The sequence below is a fragment of the Myotis myotis genome, unplaced genomic scaffold (genome assembly GCF_014108235.1).
Source record: "Myotis myotis isolate mMyoMyo1 unplaced genomic scaffold, mMyoMyo1.p scaffold_m19_p_8, whole genome shotgun sequence".
NCBI lineage: Eukaryota > Metazoa > Chordata > Mammalia > Chiroptera > Vespertilionidae > Myotis > Myotis myotis.
The window spans coordinates 47,626,588-47,648,146 of record NW_023416390.1 but is presented as its reverse complement, the minus strand read 5'-3'; the positions used below and the strand labels follow the sequence as shown (position 1 = coordinate 47,648,146).

The 21,559-nt window shown below is 38.6% G+C and overlaps 2 protein-coding genes across 8 annotated transcripts; one reads left to right on the top strand and one right to left on the bottom strand.

Moving 5' to 3' along the window:
* The first annotated feature begins 1,575 nt into the window (after positions 1-1,575).
* Positions 1,576-12,862, top strand: SSB (small RNA binding exonuclease protection factor La). Of its 4 annotated transcripts, XM_036319228.1 has the most exons (13): positions 1,646-1,731; positions 3,160-3,231; positions 4,763-4,801; positions 5,226-5,329; positions 5,417-5,591; positions 6,281-6,388; positions 6,476-6,576; positions 8,990-9,061; positions 9,378-9,420; positions 9,803-9,943; positions 10,499-10,685; positions 10,816-10,947; positions 11,230-12,862. In XM_036319228.1, exons 4-13 carry the CDS (start codon positions 5,313-5,315, stop codon positions 11,316-11,318), a joined length of 1,065 nt encoding a protein of 354 aa, XP_036175121.1. In that variant the 5' UTR covers positions 1,646-1,731; positions 3,160-3,231; positions 4,763-4,801; positions 5,226-5,312; the 3' UTR covers positions 11,319-12,862. The 4 variants fall into 4 exon arrangements, with proteins under 4 accessions (XP_036175119.1, XP_036175120.1, XP_036175118.1 ...); XM_036319225.1 differs by lacking the exon at positions 4,763-4,801 and having other exon boundaries at positions 1,577-1,731; XM_036319226.1 differs by lacking the exons at positions 4,763-4,801; positions 5,226-5,329 and having other exon boundaries at positions 1,576-1,731.
* METTL5 (methyltransferase like 5) lies at positions 11,319-21,443 on the bottom strand. 4 transcript variants are annotated; one of them, XM_036319231.1, is made up of 8 exons: positions 21,227-21,369; positions 20,916-21,116; positions 16,783-16,897; positions 16,266-16,447; positions 14,719-14,801; positions 13,507-13,558; positions 11,797-11,846; positions 11,319-11,421 (listed from the first exon to the last, which is right to left on the bottom strand). In XM_036319231.1, the coding sequence occupies exons 2-8, from the start codon at positions 21,061-21,063 to the stop codon at positions 11,383-11,385; spliced, it is 669 nt and encodes a 222-aa protein (XP_036175124.1). In that variant the 5' UTR covers positions 21,064-21,116; positions 21,227-21,369; the 3' UTR covers positions 11,319-11,382. The 4 variants fall into 4 exon arrangements, 3 of the variants coding, with proteins under 3 accessions (XP_036175124.1, XP_036175122.1, XP_036175123.1); XM_036319229.1 differs by having other exon boundaries at positions 20,916-21,441; XM_036319230.1 differs by having other exon boundaries at positions 20,955-21,440.
* Between the last annotated feature and the right edge of the window lie 116 nt (positions 21,444-21,559).

Genomic DNA, 21,559 nt, shown 5'->3' with positions numbered 1-21,559 from the left:
GTGAGGGCTGCAGCCAGTTTTTTGACTGGAGAGACACCTTGCCTTGTACTTTTTTCCTGATGAGCAGGTAAATCCCTGTTGACAATAGTAACAATATAATCCATAAGACACTGTGATCCTATCACTCTTCTGTTCAAATGTCGTGATGACACCTATAGGGGTGGGCAAAAGTAAGTTTACAGTTGTGAGTATAAGAAACGGGGTTTATTCTTTTAAGTTAATAAAGCTATTATAAATCATAACCTGCATGTCTTTCCACATGAACAACTGTAAACCTACTTTTGCCCACCCCTATATTTCATTCCGAGTTAAAATCCTTACAATAGCATACATGTATGCTATCATAGACTGATGCAAAGATGGGTAGCCATATGTTCAGGTAAAAAGCTCAGTCTTGCCCAGCCGGTGTGGCTCAGTGGTTGAGCATCGATCTATAAACCAAGAGGTCACAGGCTCAACTCCCAGTGAGGGCACATGCCTGGATTGCAGGCTCAATCCTCTGTAAGGGGCATGCAGTAGGCAGTGAATTGATGTTTCTCTCTCATGGATGTTTCTATTTCTCTCTCCCTCTCCCTTCCTCTCTCTCCAAAATGATAAAAATACATTAAAAAATAAAAATATTAAAAAATAAAAGCTCAGAGTCTTGCCCTGGCCAGTGTGTTCAGTGGTTAGAGGGGCCACAGGTTCTATTGTCAGTCAAGGGCACATACCATGGTTGCAGGTTCAATCACCAGCCCTGGTTGGGGTAAAACATTTTTTTTTTTTTTAAGAATAGTTTATTGACTTAGAGCAAGAAGGGAGAAGAGAGAAACATTGATGTGAGAGCTTAACATCAATCAACTGCCTCCTGCATGCCCCCTATGGGGCATTGAACCTGCAACCTGGGCATGTGATCTGACTGGGAATCAAACCAGCAACCTTTTGGTGCATGGGAGGATGCCCAACCAACTGAGCCATACTGGCTAGGGCACAGTATTGTTTATTATTTCATTGTTTAATTACACCACAATGTAGTTACCTGTTCTTGTTTGGTGGACATTTAGTTAATCCCCCCCCCTTTTTTTTGCATTTATACATTTCTATGAATATTCTTGGGCATGTTTTTTTTGTGCACAGATGTGAAAATTTTCCTAGAATATATTATTAGGAGTGGATTTTGGGTCGTCTGCTATACACATTTTAAACTTTAGCAGATATTACCAAGTTGCTTTCTAAAATGACTGTACTGCCCTGGCCAGGTAGCTCAGTTGGTTAGAACATCTGATACGCCAAGGTTTCTGGGTTTGATTCCCAGGCACATACAAGAAGCAACCAATGAATGTATAAATGCTGTAAATGGAACAGATAATATTTCTCTCTCTCGTTCACACTCACTCACTCACTCACTCACTCACTCACTCACTCACTCACTCACTCACTCACTCACTCACTCACTCACTCACTCACTCAAAAACAAATATTTACGCTAACATCCTCTATCACACTGCAACCCAATTTCCTGGGGAGGGCAGAGGAGTAGGGGCGGGACTACATCCGCATCATCACGCTGCGCCGGCGCCCGCCAGCCTCTGCGCCGCCGTAGCCGCGCTGCCGTGGCCGCTCGCACTCGGCGCAAGGGCTGCCGGGACAGTCCCCATCTTCTTTGCGCGCGCGTTAGAAGAGGCGACGCCGCGGCGGCGAGGCGTTCTCAGTGGTCGTGTGGCCCGGCTCTGCGGAACCGGGACCTTAAAGGTGAGCAACTCCCGGGGCTAACGAGGAGGGACCAAAGGCCCAGCTTTGCGTGGCGTACCTCGGCGCCTTCCCTTTCTTTGCCGCCTCATGCTGGGCGCCTCGGCTTCTCTCCTTCCTCAGGTTGGGGTCCGGTGCCGCGTGGGCCGCGGCCGGAGGCGGCGCGCTGGTCCGGGAGGGGAGAGGGGCCCTGAGGGGAGTGCGGGAGCCGGGGGTTCTGCGCACGAGGTTGGGAGCCGAGCGAGCCGGGGCTGCTTTGGGACGGGTCCCTGGCGGGGCCTTTGGACAGAAGCTGCCCGCCTCTCCGCTGCGTCTTTAAAGTTTCCTGCCTTCGCGGCCTTGCGGCGGCGCCTCGGGCGGGCGTGGGGGCCCCTCTGTCAGTCCCCGGGGGGGTTGGCGCGGCGGGACTCCGCGGGGCTCCTGGGATCCTGTGGGACCGGGTGAGGCCCGGGGATCGGGGCTGTAGGTGTTCCCTGGCCGAACTCTCGGGTGTCTAGGGTCTTCACTCACTCACATCAAGGCCTCTGTGCGAAATGTTAGCTGTGGCTAATATCTCCCGTCTTATTTACATTCTGGGGGGACTGTGATGAAGCCAAGTTCCAATTGGGTCGGCCGAGAAGCCTGGTGGGGCCTAGATCGTTCTTATCGTTCTTTACCCCGCCCCCCCCCCTTGTTTTCTAAGGGGCCCTAAGTCATGGTAGTAACTTAGGGATGTAGATTGCGGTCCGCCAACCAGTGCATATGGTTGCAGCGCCTGCGCCCGGCCTCCGAGGACCGTGCCGTGAGGGGTCGGCTAAGGGCAGAGACACTTTCGCCCCGGAGGCCAGCAGCCCCAAGCGAGGGGCCGTGGTTTTGTGTCCCTCGCACACCAACCTCACAGCCTCATTCTCCCCTGCCCTGCTAAGCAGGAAGCTGGTCAGTGACTAGAGAATGAGAAGGCGCGCTTACCCCAGCTTATCCGGGTTTCAGCGTCTGCAGGCTCTCACGCTGTCATTTCGTCGGCTGCTTCCTGGGCAGCATCGGGTTGGGCCCTGGCAATAGTAGGTGACCTTTTTTTTCCCACCTGAAGTTGTGATACTTGGTCTTTGCTGGTAGAGGTTTCAGTAAGTCAAACTGTGACTAGTTTTAAAAGGAATTTGGCCCACAGCAAACAAGTGGGGCTGAGATCCATAACGAAGATAACCACTTGCTTTGTTACAGAAGATGGAGCAGTGATTTACTTACTGAAAGGGGTGTGCACCTTTTCACTCTCCCACCACTCATTCCAGAGTTTTCTCTTGTCGAAATTTGAGAATCGAGTAGAGGAACTAAAAATTATTGATTTATTTTTAAAGAAAACAGTGGGATATTGGTTATTTTAAAACATTCTTTTTCTGATCTTGAGTTTTGTGCTAAAAAACAACAGTAATACCAATTCGGAAAAATTTACAGGTGGCCACAATGGCTGAAAATGGTGATGAAAAAATGGCTGCCCTGGAGGCCAAAATCTGTCATCAAATTGAGGTAGGATCCTTGTACTATTCAACTGTGGAAACGGGCTCTTTGAAAGGAAATTTAGGGCCTCAGAACAAATACAGAAAGAACATTTACTTTCGGTCATATACTGACCCATTATCCAATATTTGGCTTGTCTTTGATTCTTGGAATTAGTTGTACATATAATAGTACAACTGTTTTATATTGATGGAGCCAGTTCATGAAACCCGAAGACTACAGGCATTTCAAAAGATAACATTGTAGACTGGTGTTACTTACTTTTTTTCTTTAGTTTCCTAGTCTATAAAGTGAGGATAATAGTACCTTCCTTATAAGGTGGCTGTGAGGGTTACATGTAATAAAATGTAAAACATACAGCAGAGTGCCTGGCACTTAATAAGGTAACATAATTCTTTGTGAAGGACCTTCCCTGTTACATAGCACTTTAATCTTTGAAGATCTTAGTTGTAATTCCTGCCCAAATAGTTCTTGGCTGTTGTAACTTTTAACAGAATATTTGTTTGCAGAGTCCACTTAGCATTTTTTTAAACTTTTGTATTTACAAGTTGAAACTTTACGATAATGGCTGCTGTGGGTAATGTCTTAGCTTCTATTTTATGTTTTTACTGAAAAACTTCATATTATTTGGTGTGTTTTTGGCAATTCTCAACTATTTTTTTAAAAGTTCTACTTCTTTGTCATTTAAAATTTCCTATATTGCAATATTTTGTACTAATTTCTTTGTGAAGAAAATTATAAATTATTCTGTGTTAATATTTAGAATAATATAAAGAAGCACAAAGAAAACATTAATGATGTCCCTTCTATACCCTGTCACCTCTCAGATCCCACCCTCCTGAGGTAATCGAGGTTAAAGCCCAATGAATACACTTTTACACTTTGGTCAGTGCTGACACGAACATAGTTTTTAATTCCTTCCCTTTCCTCCACCAAACATGGGGTGCAATATACCCCATTCCCTATTTGATATGTAGGGTATTTCCAGTATTTTAGCTATAGCAGTTTTATCATGATATCTTTATATATAAATTAATAAACATGTTTACTGATTTAAAGGTTATACACATTTTTAAAAACTTTCAATAATTAAGGTCAATTTACATCTCTGCCTGCATGACCATTTCTCTGTATTCAGGACAATACTAGGTATACTTTTTAGAATTTCGGCCTATTTGTCAGGTGAAAAATGCTATTTCATTAATTTATATTTCTTTGATTAATAATGAATTGAACTTATAGTACATGTTTAGTTTTAGTAATTTTTTTTTAATGTCCTTTATTCATTTTTTTATCAGTGTTTTCTGGGGGTTTTTCTTCCAGACCCTTGATTTCTAAGAATTATTAATAGACTTCTGTGTTTGTCTTATTTTTGGCATTCCAAGTAGTCACACTTGGGCCTTTTCATGTATAGTTTTTTCTTGTTTTTATACTGAGAAAGGGTGCTTCTATGCTTAAATTAGATATACACTTTTAACTTTTAAAAATTAGAGTGATTAACCAGTTTATTCCAGGTTTTAAATTTATTCTTTCCACACAGATTTGAAGCAAGAGGTTTTTTTATATACTAAATCCTTAGGTATGTTTTTATTTGTTGTTGACCTATCTGTTAATTACATTGTTTAATCAATTTTTAGTTTTACCTTTTTGTTAAATTTGTATTATGAATATTTAATTATATTTTTTAAATATGTTTTTATTGATTTTAGAAAGGAAGAATGAGGAGGGGAGAGAGAAAAAGAGAAACATTGATTTCCTGCCTCTTGCACACACCCCCACCGGGGGTCAAGCCTGAATCCAGGCATGTGCCATAACTGGGAATAGAACTGGTGACCTTTTGGTGCATGGGACGACGCGCAGCCAAACGAACAATACTGGCCAGGGCATGACATGTATTTTTAAAGAATATAACTTAGTGATGTGATAGTAATTAAAATAAAAACCCTCCAGAGTTGGAGTCAGTATTATACAATGATCTGAAATATATTGTAATTATCTTGCAGTATTATTTTGGTGATTTCAATTTGCCACGGGACAAATTTTTAAAGGAACAAATCAAACTGGATGAAGGCTGGGTACCTTTGGAAATAATGATAAAATTTAATAGGTAAAAACCTTTTAAAAACCATCTTTAGATTTTCTGTTAACAAGTGCTAGTACGAAGTCTTACAATGTTTTTACACATATTCTTCAGGTTAAATCGTCTAACAACAGACTTTAATGTCATAGTAGAAGCATTGAGCAAATCAAAGGCAGAACTCATGGAAATAAGTGAAGATAAAACCAAAATCAGAAGATCTCCAAACAAACCTCTCCCTGAAGTGACTGATGAGTATAAAAATGATGTAAAAAACAGATCTGTTTATATTGTGAGTGGGCCTTTAATGCAATTAATTATAACTTACTTATTTAGAAAGAATGGATGGTAGAGTTGGTGAGAATAAGGGCTCAGGAATCATAGCTTCACTACTTATGATATGTCCCTCACCACCTACTATATGTTCTTAATCTCTTTAAGCCTTATCTTTATAAATGGGGATAATATTTTTACCTTATAGAAGTGTGAGAATCAAGTGAAAAACTCATATACCATTGGATAAAATATTTAGCATATAAACACCCAGTGCATATCACCTGTTCTTACTTGTCATCAGCTAAACTTGATAGCAATTTTTTTTAGTATATTAATTTTTAAGTATTTTTTATTCTGGAAAATTTCAGACATACAAAAGTAGATTGGATATATAATGTACAATTTTCTAGTTGTAACAATTTTCTAGTTGTAATCTAGTTAATACCTGATTAATCTTGTCCTGTCCCTGTTCCAACTGGATTATTACTATTTTTTTACAACAACTGGATTATTTTGAATTGAATCCCAGATAAAAGAGTCACTCTTACTGTACCAGATAGCAATAGCTCTTAACCAGAGCTGTCAAACATTTGAGGGAGGGAGGGATAGATGGGTATCCTGGCTTCATTTCAAGACAAAAGGATTCAGAATTTCTGGCTCATTGTTTACCTGAGAAGTCATTTGTACCTTTCTTCCTACTCACAGAAAGGCTTCCCTACTGATGCAACCCTTGATGACATAAAAGAATGGTTAGAAGATAAAGGTCAAGTACTAAATATTCAGATGAGAAGAACATTGCATAAAGCATTTAAGGTATGGTTGTATGAGGTAACAGATTTTTCTAGTTGGGAAAATATATGGGACATAACTAAAAAAAAATCTTTCTCCCCCTTTTAAAAGGGATCAATATTTGCTGTGTTTGATAGCATTGAATCTGCTAAAAAGTTTGTGGAGACCCCTGGACAAAAATACAAAGACACAGATCTGCTAATACTTTTCAAGTAAGTCTTTTTGCTGATGTTTCTTCTGGCCACTTATGTGGAATTGACACACTGGGGTAAGGAATATGGAATAGCCTCCTCTGTAAGTCCAGTAGTTTTGGCATCCATAGGATTCTTTGAGAAATGCTTGAAATTTGTTTAGTGGAAACTTAATCCTTTGAGAATACATAGAAATGTTTATTAATACCTCTTCTCTGTTAGCAATCAGTAAATGAGGCTAACTTATTTTGCATCTAAAATTTATAATCAGGCTGGATACTGAAGTTTGGGCTTTTGGTGTTAGAGAATAAATCACTGTACAATTTTTATCTGTTCTTCTCATAATCTATATGCCTGTATTTTATATAGTACAAAGGATTTGGATCACATTTTTTTAATGTGTGTGTCTAAAAACTTGGACAAACCAGAGCATTTGCATGATAAAGTTAGATGGAGGACCATTGTCTCCTGCTTTTGCATTACATAGTATAATTTTTCTCTCTTTACCGCGACCAGCACGGCTAGAGAGTGGACGAGTTCTGTGTAGGGGCAACGGGGGATTGAAAAAAAGAAAGAGACAGACAGAGAGACAGTAGGGAAAACGGGCCAGGTGGGATGCTGCCCTCCAATGCAGAGACAGTGACCCAGAGCTGGTGCAGCACGTTTATTATAATACAGCATGATACCAGAAAGTTTTACTAGAGTTTTAAGACCAAGGAAATTATGTGAAATCATGGTTAAGGATCAAGCTGCAATTCTTCATTCTTGTGGCTTCTTTGTCATTGTCACTCCTGGCTGAGTCCATTCCTGGCGCCTGGCTGAGCTTAGATAATGAACCCCCCCCCCCCCCCCCCCCCCGGTGCCTGAGCTAAAGGTTAGGCTGGACAACATACCTGCCTCAGGCAAGGTATGTTTCCAGGAGGTGGCTCTGCCAATGCCCTAGACTTGGCCAACAATCAGCTCATGTGCCTTCCCAGGCGCTCTCTACAACATAGTATTCTAAATATGCTGTGTACTAAACTGGACTTAGAGATGCACTGTGATGAATCATGCTCAGTGTTACATTCTCAAAAGTGTTTTTTCTTTTTTAGACTTCACCCAAGGATATGTTTGTTGGTTTTTAAACAGAACATGATTATATTTAATACACAAGTTTGATACAACCAAAAAGTAAAACAACAGAGTAAAATAATAACAAAAAAACATGGTATTTCATTTGCAGTGCATGAGAAATTGTTAACATCTTTATGACTTATTTTGCACCTAAATTCATAATCAGCTCTTAAAAACCAGTAACAGAGACACTATAATGCAAGGAAACCGGAAAAAATAAAATAAGTGATGATTAAGCATATACAATGATTTTGCTGAGCAGTAATGAAGAATAATTTCTCTATAGTATCACAGTAAGCAGAATAAAGAACTGACACCTAATAGTCTTCAGTTTTGAACAGTATTGTATAGTTTGAACTCTCATAAAAACTGGGAGGCATATTGAGAGAAGTATCTATAATTAGGGGCCCAAGGATATGTTTTTACTGATTAGACTGGGGGGCGGGGTGGACATCGATGTGAGAGATAGCATCTATGTGTTGTCTCCCATATGTGCCCTGACCAGGGATCGAACCTAAAACTTAGGTATTTTCCCTGATAGGAATTGAACCCACTACCCTTTGGTATACAGGATGACGCTCCAACCGAGCCACCTGGCCAGGACCCCTCAAGAAATATTTTTTAATGTGATTTTTATAATTGTTCTTATTCTTGGGTCTCGGAGGGATTTTAGAACTTTCTCCTTTTTTGAAATGAACACTAGAAAACTCTGAAACTTACATAATTTCTGGTTTACTTTTAAAAAAACATGAATGAGCCCTAGCTGGTTTGGCTCAGTAGATAGAGTGTCAGCCTGCGGACTGAAGGGTCCTGGGTTTGATTCCAGTCAGGGGCACATGGCCTGGTTTGCCAGCTCCGTCCCCAGTGTGGGGCATGTAGGAGGCAACCAATCGATGATTCTCTCTCATCTATGTTTCTATCCCTTCCTCTCTGAAATCAATAAAAAATATACCTTAAAAAATAAGTAAGAAATACATGAATAATAAATGAAAACCAATATGAGATTGTTAATGGATATGGGATTTCTTTTGGGGGTCATGAAAATGTTTTGAAATTAGATAATAGTGATGGTTTTACAACCTAAATATATTAAAAGACATTGAACTATACACTTTAAAACGGTGAATTTTATGGCATGTGAATTCTTAGTAAATCTGTTATTTAAAAAACATAAGAGTAACTTCCTTGATATCTTTTGAATTTTTAGGTAATTATGTTGATGGGAAAAAATGTAACATTCTTATGCCATGTCTTAAAAAATTAAAAATAATTTGAAATCTTTGTTCTCATGAATTAAGCCTCTATATTTCGTGTCCTTTAGGGAAGATTACTTTGCAAAGAAAAATGAAGAAAGAAAGCAAAATAAAGTGGAAGCTAAATTACGAGCTAAAAAGTAAGTAAATAGAGCTAATAGAACATTTTAATTCCTTAAATCTTTACAAAGGTAGAGAGTGGTTCTGGGAAATGGGGCTGGTGATGAGCTTTAAAATGAGTAGCAATAGGCTTACTTACCTTTTGCTCATGAAACATTGGGTTCTTAAACTGCCTTGATAATCTGGGGGCCACATTGTGTGTGCTAGCATTAGACAATCAGAAATTCTAAGGACTGGCTTTGGTTAAGTTTAGTGATCACGATCAAGGTTATCTTTACCATGACTTAATTTTCTCATATAGTAAGTGGAAAATTCTAATTATATTTTTATTTGTAGAGAGCAAGAAGAAAAACGAAAGTTAGCAGAAAATGCTGAAATGGTAAGTATATATTACTGATATCTAAGAATTTAAAGTTGAGAATAAAAGATCTGAGGACTTTCCAGAAAATATGTAAGCAAATCTGTAGTTGTCATTACACTAAAGTAATAGCCAAGTACTATTGGCTAAATTATTATTTATCCAGAGATGATTTAATAAACAGATTTATGTAACTAAAATATATAACTAATTAAATATTATTTGTTGGAGAAATTAAATCAAAAGCCATTGTAGAACAAAGGATGAAATGTACCAACTATTAAAGTACTTAAAAATAGCATTTTAGTTTCTAGTCTTTTCCTTGTATAGGTATAGAGTGGTGTAAGCTACTTCTGATTTGGGGTTGCTTTTAAGAAACTTATTGCCTTGTATGTTTTTATAGAAATCTCTAGAAGAAAAGATTGGCTGCTTGTTGAAATTTTCAGGGGACCTGGATGATCAGACCTGTAGAGAAGATTTGCACATCCTTTTCTCAAATCATGGTGAAATAAAATGGATAGACTTTGTCAGAGGAGCAAAAGAGGTTTGAAAACATTCATTCATATGCTTTATGCCAATGTTGAAAAATCCACAGAAATTTACCTTTTAGATGAAATCATTAATAGAGAGAATCACTGTTTATGCAAATAGCTTCTCTTTAATTACTTGTCCATTTTGTTATTGCTTTGACTCCATGTGATACTTATATTTTGTTTGAAAAATATATGTTTGTTGATTTTTAGAGAAAGGGGAATGGGGAGAGAAACATTGATCAGCTGCCTCCTGCACGCCCCCTACTGAGGATGGAGCCTGCAACCTGGGCAAGTGCCCTGACTGGGAATCGAACCAGTGATCTGGTGCATGAGTCTACTTTCAACCACTGAGCCATATTGGCCGGGCAATACCTGATATTTTATGTTATGCTGTAAATAATTGTTGGATCAGTGACTGCAAGTTTTGTAGTATGTTCCTGATGTTCACTAAAATTCATTGAAACTGGTAATGGCATGGAAGATTTTGCAGACTAGGAAAATTTACTTTGAAGGTATTAACTGTGAGACTAAAAACTTAAGGGTGTGGCTTTTTGTCTTTGATGTAGGGAATAATTCTATTTAAAGAAAAAGCTAAGGAAGCACTGGATAAAGCCAAAGATGCAAATAATGGTAACCTTCAATTAAAGAACAAAGAAGTGACATGGGAAGTACTAGATGGAGATGTGGAAAAAGAAGCATTGAAAAAAATCATAGATGATCAACAAGAATCCCTCAACAAATGGAAGTCAAAAGGTTATACTTATTTTTTTCTGAGAGTTTGGATATTTACTTATTTGCTTGAGTAAAAAGTATAATAGGTGTTCAAAGACAGTGACAAGATATTTAAAACATTTCTTTACTGATTTCTCAATTGCCTCTCTAGGTCGCAGATTTAAAGGAAAAGGAAAGGGTAATAAAGTTGCCCAGACTGGGTCTGCTAAAGGAAAAGTACAGTTCCAGGGCAAGAAAACTAAATTTGATAGTGATGATGAACATGATGAAAATGGTTCATCTGGTAAGTTTTTCTAAGTCCTTTGGTACTTACATGAGAAATTATTTGTGGGAGAGAACAGTGATGTAGTTTTTCAGTTTCTGTATGAGTGGCATTATTGGATTGCAATTTACCCTGGTTGTGCTGTTTTTACAAATGGATAACAAGGATGTTTGGAAGTTAAGGTTAGAGAGCAGAAGGTCTGTACTACAAGAAAAGCCTTTTCTCATTGGTAATTGTGCTCCTTACTAAAATAGAGTAATCCTTACAATGAACTTAACAAAAATTAATTCTGTTATTGTGTAGGACCAGTAAAAAGAGCAAGAGAAGAAACAGACAAAGAAGAACCTGCATCAAAACAGCAGAAAACAGAAAATGGTGCCGGAGACCAGTAGTTTAGTAAACAAATTTTGTATTCATTTTAATTAGGTTTTTAGCTGTATTTGTCTTTGGAGGCTTTTAAAAAGAAAACCGAATTAGGTCCACTTCAATGTCTACCTGTAAGAAAAGAAAATTTTTTATTGTTTAGCTTGTCTTTTTGTTATCCAAATGAGGATTTTTTTTTTAATGTACAGTTGTATGTTATTCAGATGATTCAAATATCAAAAGATTCTTGTACTAAATTGCCTTTGTAATATGAGAATGTATTAGTACAAACGAATAAAATGTATACTATATAAAAAGAGCAAAAACTTAGTTTATTTTTTCTTTTTCTGTCCAAAGTATTTGAGAAATAATTTATCTTAAACTAGAGTATTGGCTGTGGCTTATAAGCTGTTCCATAATCTGTCTCCCAGGCTGGCTTTCTGTATTTACTCAGGCAACTTGATAACATAAGAATTAATTACTTATTGTAAAGTTCAAGAGACTTACTGATTTCTTTTTATGAAATTTGTATGATGCTGGCAGGTCGTATCTCAGCTCTATAAAAAAAAAAAAAAGCAACTTAAGGATAAAAACTGTATTTCCAAGCATTTACCACCTTTGACTAAAAAAACCCCACGAATTAAGAAAACACTAAATGCTGGTAAACTGAAGATTTTAGACCTGTCACTTTAACTTGGTATCCAAGGACTGCCATGTATCCCCAAGGTTACCCATGGCAAGTTGAGTTTGGCATTTCTGCTACTTTGGTAATTTATACCAAAATTTGAGGTTATAGGGAAGAGTTTAGAAGCATAACAAGTGGACAAAAGTATATCCTATGAAAATGATAGTACCTTCCTATTTTTAGTTTCCTAATCAATAGCTAGCAATCTCATACCTATTTTAAAGTTTTATTGTCTGGATTTTAGTAATGGTAGTAAGTAGCCATGTATTTTCCTACTATGCTCTCAAACGAAAACCAACCTTTTCATATTCCTTTCTAAAGTATAATGTAGGTCCTCCAAACTTACTACTGATCCATTTTAGCGGGATGGCAATGAGTCTACCTATCCCTTCATATTTTACAACATAAATTCTAACTATAGGTCACAGCTCTCAAATTTTAATGTGCGTTGAGGCGCAAGTTGTAATTCAGTAGATCTGAGTGGAGCCTGAAATTCTGCAAGTCTAACAAGCTCCCAAGGGATGTCAATGGTCAGCATCTAAAACTACATTTGGAGTAGCAAGGCTCTGGTTTGGTATTATACTGGAATTGTTCTAAGGTGCTCCATGTTGCATATTCGAATAACTTAAATTACATAAGGAATGACAATACTGAATATAATAGAAAGACTGACCTTTTCACATTATATTAAGAACAGTAATAGATCTAGTTATATGATTAACACCATCGTGCTAGTTCATAGTTTATTATCGTGTAAAAACATTTCCCCTTATTGTACTCTTACTTCAGACTTTTCAAAATTATTTGGATTACAGTTAGCTTCTAGTTGTATGCTTTCCCTATTTTAATGTTTGTGAATATTCAGTTTACTAATAAAAATGTACCAAGCATGATTTACTCAGTGTGGATGATTATATTCTATCCCCTACTAAAAAAAAGCTTCATGTTATTTGACTTCAGGGGCAATTAGAAAATTGAAAGACAGGTGATCCAGCCCTAGCTGGTTTGGCTGGATTCCAGTCAAGGACACATGCCTGGGTTGCAGGCTCAATCCCCAGTAGAGGGTGTGCAGGAGGCAGCCAATCAATGATTCTCTCTCATCATTGATGTTTCTATCTCTCCCTTCTCTGAAATCAGTAAAATATATATATTAAAATGAAAAAGAAAAGGCAGCAATAGTTTAAAAAAAAGACAGGTGGTCCAGGCATAATCTGGTGGTATTTTCCATGAATGGATTTCAAACAGGTCTGACCAACTCTAAACCCAAGCTTTTCAGTCACTGAAGCTATAAAGGGTCTGAGCTTGGAGTGACCAAATACTTGGGTACTATTAGAAATTTTCAGTAAAATGCAATACATAAATTGGGACAGTCTTAGACAAACATTGATACCCTGCCTTTACTCCATTTGCCACACTAAAAAACGTGATTTACACTATCTTCTTAGCACCTGTATAAAAATTCTGGTTTGGCTAATGCATTCTGGCTTTCTTAGAATTTAGATTTGTTTTATGAGAAACTTTAAAACTCTTACCTGCAATGATGTCTATCTTGATTTTCCATTCTGCAGCTTTCTTTTGGATATGCTGAACATAATAACATGTTAATGTGAACTGATTTGTAAATATTTTTAAATTGCTTTTTACTAATACTTGGTATTAAGTTTTCAAAAAATTCAAGCTTTTAAAACTTCATTAGAATTTAGATCCTTACATTTTTTTCAATTGATTGGATCACATTTAGAAAATAAACCAAGCCATTTCAATATATTTAACCATCTGAGCCAAATTACATATTTAAATAAAATCCAAGTCACAAAGTTATTATTTCAGAAATATATCAAACTGTACAATGTAACCATAGTTTCTGCAGCATTATTTCATCAATAATTAATATATAACTATCCTGGAAACTATTTAACAGAGATCTATGTACATGGTCAGTGGCAGTGGGGGATAGTAGTTAAGAACATGGTCTCTAGAACCAGACAGCCTGCATCTGAACTGCTGCTCTGCTACTTACCAGCTTTGTAACCCTGAGCTACTCATTCTTTTTGTGCCTCAGTTTCTTCATCTGTTAAATGAGGATAATAATGGTATCTCTCATCTGATTGTTGAGGAATATGAAAAGTGCTTTGAACTGTCCTGGCACACAGTAAGTACTAAATGTTAACTACTTATAGGACTAAAATTCTTGAACTACTTCATAAAATTTTTGGTTATAAAAATTGCTTTATGAATTTTTAAAAATATATACATTTCAACGTAAATGGAAAGTTGCCCATAATCCCCTAAATAAATTATGTGCATAATTTGCTAGAAATCTAGAGATATTAATATTTGGTATAAGCATTTTATTCATGTTGATAGTATGATTAAGCTGGTTGATAAACTAACTTTCCCTAAATTTTAGGGAAATATTTTCATTATAAACAATACTGACACTGTGTTTGTGCATGTAGTTTTTTCTTGAATTTAATAAATAATCCTAGTTTGGGTATATTTTCCCATTTTTGAAATCTAGAATTTCTGTATAAGAATACAGACTTGCCTGACCAGTGTTGCTCAGTGGTTGAGTGTGGACCTATGGACCAGGAGGTCACAGTTCAATTCCTAGTTGGAGCACATGCCCAGGTTTTTGTCTAATATTTACATTTACTTACCAATAAATACATTTCACAGCAAATCCTTACAACACTAATGATTTCAAAAATAAATGGCAGAATATCATGATGATTTGAACTTACTTCTCTAGTTGAGGATTTGTGTAAAGAATATACTGCTGTTCTTGCCATTTCCAAAGCAGTCTTCAGAAATGCCATATCTGTTCCTGTTAACAGTAGAAAAAGCTCCAATTTAAATTATATACCTGTTATCAAAATAGAAGATTAAATGAATACCAGGTATTAATAAATATGAAAATAGCCACTTCAAATTGTGCAAAAAGAGTACAAATAAGTAAAACATCCAAATATAAGTTGATAGAATAAAACCAGAACTATAATGTCATATTTGAATAAGGATAAAGTAAAAATTTTAGTATCATATTCCAAATTAATAACTTTCAAAGAAGGGAGAAAGGAACAGAGTAGTAATTAGAATCGGGTGGGGGTGGGGGGTGCAAAGAGGACTTTTTCAAACTGCATGTCTTTTCCTCTTACTGATTTCCTACCCTCCTTGCGCACAGCATTCTCACAAAAAAAGCCACAGTGAGTCACTGTTACTGAAAGAGGTTCCAGCACTAGCTGGTTTTGCTCAGTGGATACAGCATCAGCCTGCGGACTGAAAGGTCCCAGGTTTGATTCATGTCAAGGTCACATGCTCGGGTTGCAGGTTCACTCCCCAGTAGGGGGCATGCAGGAGGCAGCTGATGAGTGATTCTCATCATTGATGTTTTTTTTTGTTTTTGTTTTTTTTTGTTTTTGTTTTTTTTAAATATATTTTATTGATTTTTTACAGAGAGGAAGGGAGAGAGATAGAGAGTTAGAAACTTCGATGAGAGAGAAACATCGATCAGCTGCCTCCTGCACATCCCCCACCGGGGAAGTGCCCGCAACCCAGGTACATGCCCTTGACCGGAATCGAACCTGGGACCTTTCAGTCCGCAGGCCGACGCTCTATCCACTGAGCCAAACCGGCCCTGGCCATCATTGATGTTTTTATCTCTCCCTCTCCATTCCTCTCTGGAAAAAAATAAAAATAAAAAAATAAATTATATATATACATATATATATATATGGGTTCTAGCCTTGGCTGGCATGGTTTAGTGGTTAGAACGCCGGCCCAAGAATAAAAGAGTCTCGAGTTCTATTCCAGTCAAGGGCACATACCTGGGTTGCAGATTCCCCACCCAGGCTGGGGTGTGTGGGGGAGGCAACCATTTGATATGGGTTCCAGACATGGATGTTTTCTCTTTCTCCCCCCCTCACTTCCAATCTCTCTAAAATCAATGGGAAAAATATCCTCCAGGATTAACCAAAAAAAGAAAAAGAAAAAAGGAGGTTCTATGTAAAAGTATAAAATACTTTATAGGATTCATAATCATTCATAAAGGGCAGGTAAATCATTGTTGAAACCAGATGGAGTATAAAAATATTTTTTTTTATTTAATACAAATTTGTGAAAACAAAGATTGAAAAATTCAATTCCCTATCCATGCATTACACAAATTGAAAATGTAATAACTATAGATAAGAAATTGGTGTATTTACTGTAGAGTGATAAAAACACTTAACCTAAACAATCAACAACCAACTGGTTTTTAAAACCAATATACCTGAGTTTTGTTACTAACCTTTATTATTTTTGGTTCCAAAAGGAGGATTCATAATTACTGTATCAAACGACTTGGACATTCTGTTAACTAATGAGCACACATCACATTGAACCATGTCAACATTTGTTAACTCGAATTCTTCCACATTCCTATTAAATATTTCCAATGCATCTTCATCTATGTCAAATCCAACACACAACCTATAAATACAAAACATAGACAAAGATCCACTATTTATGGCTTCCAAGTCAAAACAATAACAATAAAAATCATAACTCAACTGGCAAAGTAAGAGTGAGTGTTACCTTCCAACAGCATGATTTCCCAATCTGGCAGGGGTTGGAAACTCAGGTTTGTATACAAGGGAGACATCTGCCTGCTGGTGTTACTGGTTTTATTGTTGTTGTTGTATTTTTTTTAGTTCTGCTCGTTCAAAATTAACTCATTATACTATAGAGTCCCATAAATATAACCAGCTGATCCTATTTATGCTTATTAAAACCACCCCATACCAAATAATATATACTGGACCTACCCTGCTCCTAACATTGCAGTTCCGATGCTGAGTACTCCACAACCACATCCTAGATCTGCAACCACTTTATTTTCAATGTCATCATATGTGTTATGAATTGTATACAGCATACATGCTAAAAGATCAAAAAACATATTAGAGAATAAGTAAGCAAGTTGATGACCAAAATCCAATTTGTGCAAATGACTCTTTAAAACAATTTGTATTTCATTATCTAGTCCTCCCCCAAATGGTACCCTAGAACATAAGGCATAATACCTTGGTATGTAATACAAAGTCTCACACACAAGAATAATAAAACCCATACCAGTGGTTCCCCAAAACTAGTCTCTGGTGACAATGCCAAGAATGACAAAACTCTGAGGTAAATGAGAAAAATAAGGTCAATGTTTTTCCCCTCAATCTGTTTAAAACATTGCCATCCACACACATATATCAGTTATCTTTGATGTTGAAATATTTTTATGAAAGGATGGGAAGAGTAAATAGGTTTTAAAAATATCTTTCCTTGTTAATATATAAATTTGGCAATGCTATATCCGTGTCCAAAATTATTTTTTTTTTCTTAATTAAATCTTTATTGTTCAGATTATTACATTTGTTCCTCTTTTTTCCCCCCATAACTCCCCTCCTCCCAGTTCCCGCCCCACCATCCGCCCTCACTCCCCACCCACTGTCCTCATCCATAGGTGCACGATTTTTGTCCAGTCTCTTCCTGCATCTCTCACACCCCTTTCCCCCCCAAGAATAGTCAGTCCATTCCCTTTCTATGTCCCTGATTCTATTATGATCACCAGATTATTTATTCACTTGATTCTTAGATTCACTTGTTGATAGATGCATGTTTGTTGTTCATAATTTGTATCTTTACCTTTTTCTTCTTCTTCCTCTTCTTAAAGGATACCTTTCAGCATTTCATATAATACTGGTTTGGTGGTGATGAACTCCTTTAGCTTTTCTTTATCTGTGAAGCTCTTTATCTGACCTTCAGTTCTGAATGATAGCTTTGCTGGATAAAGGAATCTTGGTTGTAGGTTCTTGGTATTCATCACTTTGAATATTTCTTGCCATTCCCTTCTGGCCTGCAAAGTTTCTGTTGAGAAATCAGCTGACAGTTGTATGGGTACTCCCTTGTAGGTAACTGAGTTTCTTTCTCTTGCTGCTCTTAAGAGTCTCTCTTTGTCTTTTGCTCTTGGCATTTTAATTATGATGTGTCTTGGTGTGGTCCTCTTTGGATTCCTTTTGTTTGGGGTTCTCTGTGCTTCCTGGACTTGTAAGTCTATTTCTTTCACCAGGTAGGGGAAGTTTTCTGTCATTATTTCTTCAAATAGGTTTTCAATATCTTGCTCTCTCTCATCTTCTGGCACCCCTAAAATTCTGATGTTGGTACTCTTGAAGCTGTCCCAGAGGCTCCTTACACTATCTTCGTATTTTCGGATTCTTTTTTCATTTTGCTTTTCCGGTTGGGTGTTTTTAGCTTCTTCGCATTTCAAATCTTTGCCTTGATTCTTGCGGTCCTCTGGTCTGCTGTTGGGAGTCTGTATAATATTCGTTATTTCAGTCGTGTATGTTTAATTTCTAGTTGGTTCTTTATCATAACATCGAGGGTCTCATTAGATTTGTTGAGGATCTCATTAAGTTTATCAGCGGCTTCTAGACAGTTCTTGAGAGTCCTTAAAAGTGTGGTTCTGAACTGAATATCCTCCATTGACAGTTTTGTCCTGTTTCTTTGTCTCCGCATTTTTTATGCTTTCTTGGTGCACCCCCTAGTGGTCTTTGTGTGCAGTCCTCCTGTAGTTAAGCCTTGATTGTTGTAGTTAATACTAGGGGGATTTGGCCTCCAGGCCAACTGGCTGTGGGAATCAGCTGTGTCTGCAGTGGGAAAACTTCTGTCCTCTAGGGAGGTGCTAATCTAGGCTTTGCCTGAGGCTATCTGGCAAATGGCTCTGCGCAGGGCTTGGGCGGGGTGGGTGGGCCACTCGGGCTCGGGATCAACAGGGTGGGCCGGAGAGAGCAGTTATGGCGGCTCTCAGTTCCGTCCCTAGTGGCTCTGCCTCACAGAGTCCCAGCAACCGCTGCAAACCTCGGAGAGAAAGCTGCCTTCGAGTTCCGACTGAAGCCAGACAGTCCCGCTTCTCCCGTTTGAGTCTGGGTCCCTAGAGACTCGCCTGGCTCTGGAGCTCAGAATCTGAGACTCCCTCCCGATTGAAAGCACCAACCGCACCCTCCGCTGACAGCCTGCTCCGCGTGCACTCCGAACCTGAGTATTTCACTTCAGCACTGCGCCTCCTCTGAGTCTGGGTATGATATTCTCTTTCCTCCTAGTTGTAGAATTTCCACTCAGCCAGCCTTCCTGTGGTTCTGGATGATGTCCGTTCCGTCTTTTAGGTGTGTTTTGATTTGGTTATTCAAGGCAGCAATCTCTGGCGTTAACCTATGCCGCCATCTTGGTTCTCTCCCCAAAATTATTTTGAAATTTTACTGATTTGTGAAATCTGTAAGTCCAGGAACCATGCATTAACATTAAAATGGCACAGAACTTTTTTGCAACAAATTTGTCACCAGGTACCATAAGCTTAAACTAGAATGGCAAAGGAAAAAACCAAACCCACAATATAGCTTTTAGACTCACATATTTAGACACATACATTTATGATCTACAGACATATATTCATAATCTACTAATACAGTGGTTCTCAACCTTCCTAATGCCGCGACCCTTTAGTACAGTTCCTCATGTTGTGGTGACCCCCAACCATAAAATTATTTTCGTTGCTACTTCGTAACTGTAATTTTGCTACTGTTATGAATCATAATGTAAATATCTGATATGCAGGATGTATTTTCATTGTTACAAATTGAACATAATTAAAGCATAGTGATTAATCACAAAAACAATATGTAATTATATATGTGTTTTCCGATTGTCTTAGGCAACCCCTGTGAAAGGGTTGTTCGACCCCCAAAGGGGTTGCGACCCACAAGTTGAGAACCACTGTACTAAGAAGACCTGATAGAACTATTGAGCTATAGAGCAGAAGCTACTGAGATTGGAAAGGGATATTTCAAATACACAAAGGTCTGGTATATGCTGAAGGTTACTCATGAGTAAGATCACTGATATCTCCCTATGGATATATGAACCCTACAAGGATTACTGGCCATTACTGATGGCCCAGGATCCAGTTTTACCAAAAATACAATTATGGGACATCTCAGGCCGACTGTGCTGTCCTGATTATAGCTGCAGGTGTTAGTGACTTTGAAGCTGGTAAAGAATTAGCACATCCATGTGCATGTTACAACTGGCCTTTTAAAAAGCTGAATTCCACTTAGAAACCCTATAACCTGAGATAGTAAATAAGTCGTTATCTAACTTGAGTGAACTGGTCTTAATATTTGGTTGAAATTATGACAGTATGTTGGAGTTAGTTCCTTGACATTCACTGGCAGCTTAGAAACAAAACCATGTTGGAGCTGGATGAGTTTCCTCCTGGCAGGTGTTGCCAACAAATTAATTTTCCTAAGACTCCCCAATGACTTTGATAATACATTTATTAAATATGAATGATTTTTCCTGTATTCTTTCCTGTATTACTGGTATCATTCTCTCAGATCAAGCAACACTACTGATTCTCACTCGGATCATTTTTAAAATTGAAATGCATCTTCATAGTTACATAGCGCCTATTATGGATTTGTTAAAAGTCCTTCAGCTAGCCAGCTCTAGTATTCATTTCTAGGACAGAGTATAGCATAGAATCTGTGCTGACAATTCCTTGCAAAAGGAAATTGATCCTTATTTTACAAATATTTACTGAGCTCCTAACTAGTATCAGAAACTCTTCAGACACGGGGCACTGTGTGAAAAAGCCCAATTCTTTTCCCTTGAGGAGTTTACAGTGTAACGAGAGAAACAAACACATTAAAAAGACGTCTGACAGTATTAAGGGCACGCAGAAGCAAACAGTAAAATGGCAACGTGTGTGTCTGTGTGTGGGGTGTCTTTAGCTGTGGTGTCAAGGAAGTCCTCTCTAACGTGCTATGTAACCTTTCAGCAGATTTCCTCTGGACGTTCTTTGTATGTAAACAACTGTCCTCATTTCACTATAGAGTGAGCAGACAGGACTCACCCACCCGAGAAGCACAGGCGTGGTCACCAGCCGCCCTACCTGCAATGTGCGGCCTGGTGGGATACTGTTCTAGGAGTAACTTGGGCTTTTCGAATCCATCCACTTGTTGCAGGCGACTCTCTAGTTCTTTAAGTCTTAATTTCTTCATTTTTTTTTTTTTTTTTTTAAAGTGTGGGTTCTCAGGGTTTAACGGCACCGGATCTGCAGAGAAATTATTTAACCTGAATTTCCCGAGCCCCCGCGCCCCCGCCCGTTTTTCAGCGCCGCTGGCCCAGGGGCCGGGCAGGGGACGAATGGCGGTAAGGACACACCGGCCAGGCCGTGTGCGTCTCCTCCCGGCGCTATCGGCGAGCGGAGTCTTCCGCCAGCCTCTGGGCAGCCTGCCTCCAGGGTATCCCGCGCCGATCTCAGGATCCTCGATCAGCGGCGGCTCCAGCCCAGGTTTCAAGCACCGCATCGGCGCATTTCAAGAGGTTGCTAGCGCCGTGGCTGGGGCCGGAAGCGCCGCTAACCAGGCGCGCTCGCGTTCGTCCCAGTGCTGCCTCCGAGCTGCAACCGCGGCCTTGCTCACGGGTTCCGCTGGCGACTCAGTGCTCCTCCACTTCCACTCCCCCCCCTTCTCGCTGAGCCCCAGCCGGTTGCAC

Coding starts and splice junctions, on each gene's coding strand:
- SSB (XM_036319225.1), top strand. CDS start 3,169: ATGGCTGAAAATGGTGATGAAAAAATGGCTGCCCTGGAGGCCAAAATC. Junction 6,389..6,475: donor CATTGCATAAAGCATTTAAG/GTATGGTTGTAT, acceptor CCCTTTTAAAAG/GGATCAATATTTGCTGTGTT. Junction 6,577..8,989: donor GATCTGCTAATACTTTTCAA/GTAAGTCTTTTT, acceptor CGTGTCCTTTAG/GGAAGATTACTTTGCAAAGA.
- METTL5 (XM_036319229.1), bottom strand. CDS start 21,372: ATGCGGTGCTTGAAACCTGGGCTGGAGCCGCCGCTGATCGAGGATCCT. Junction 16,898..20,915: donor CGCCTGTGCTTCTCGGGTGG/GTGAGTCCTGTC, acceptor TTGATCTTTTAG/CATGTATGCTGTATACAATT. Junction 16,448..16,782: donor ACTGCAATGTTAGGAGCAGG/GTAGGTCCAGTA, acceptor TTGTATTTATAG/GTTGTGTGTTGGATTTGACA.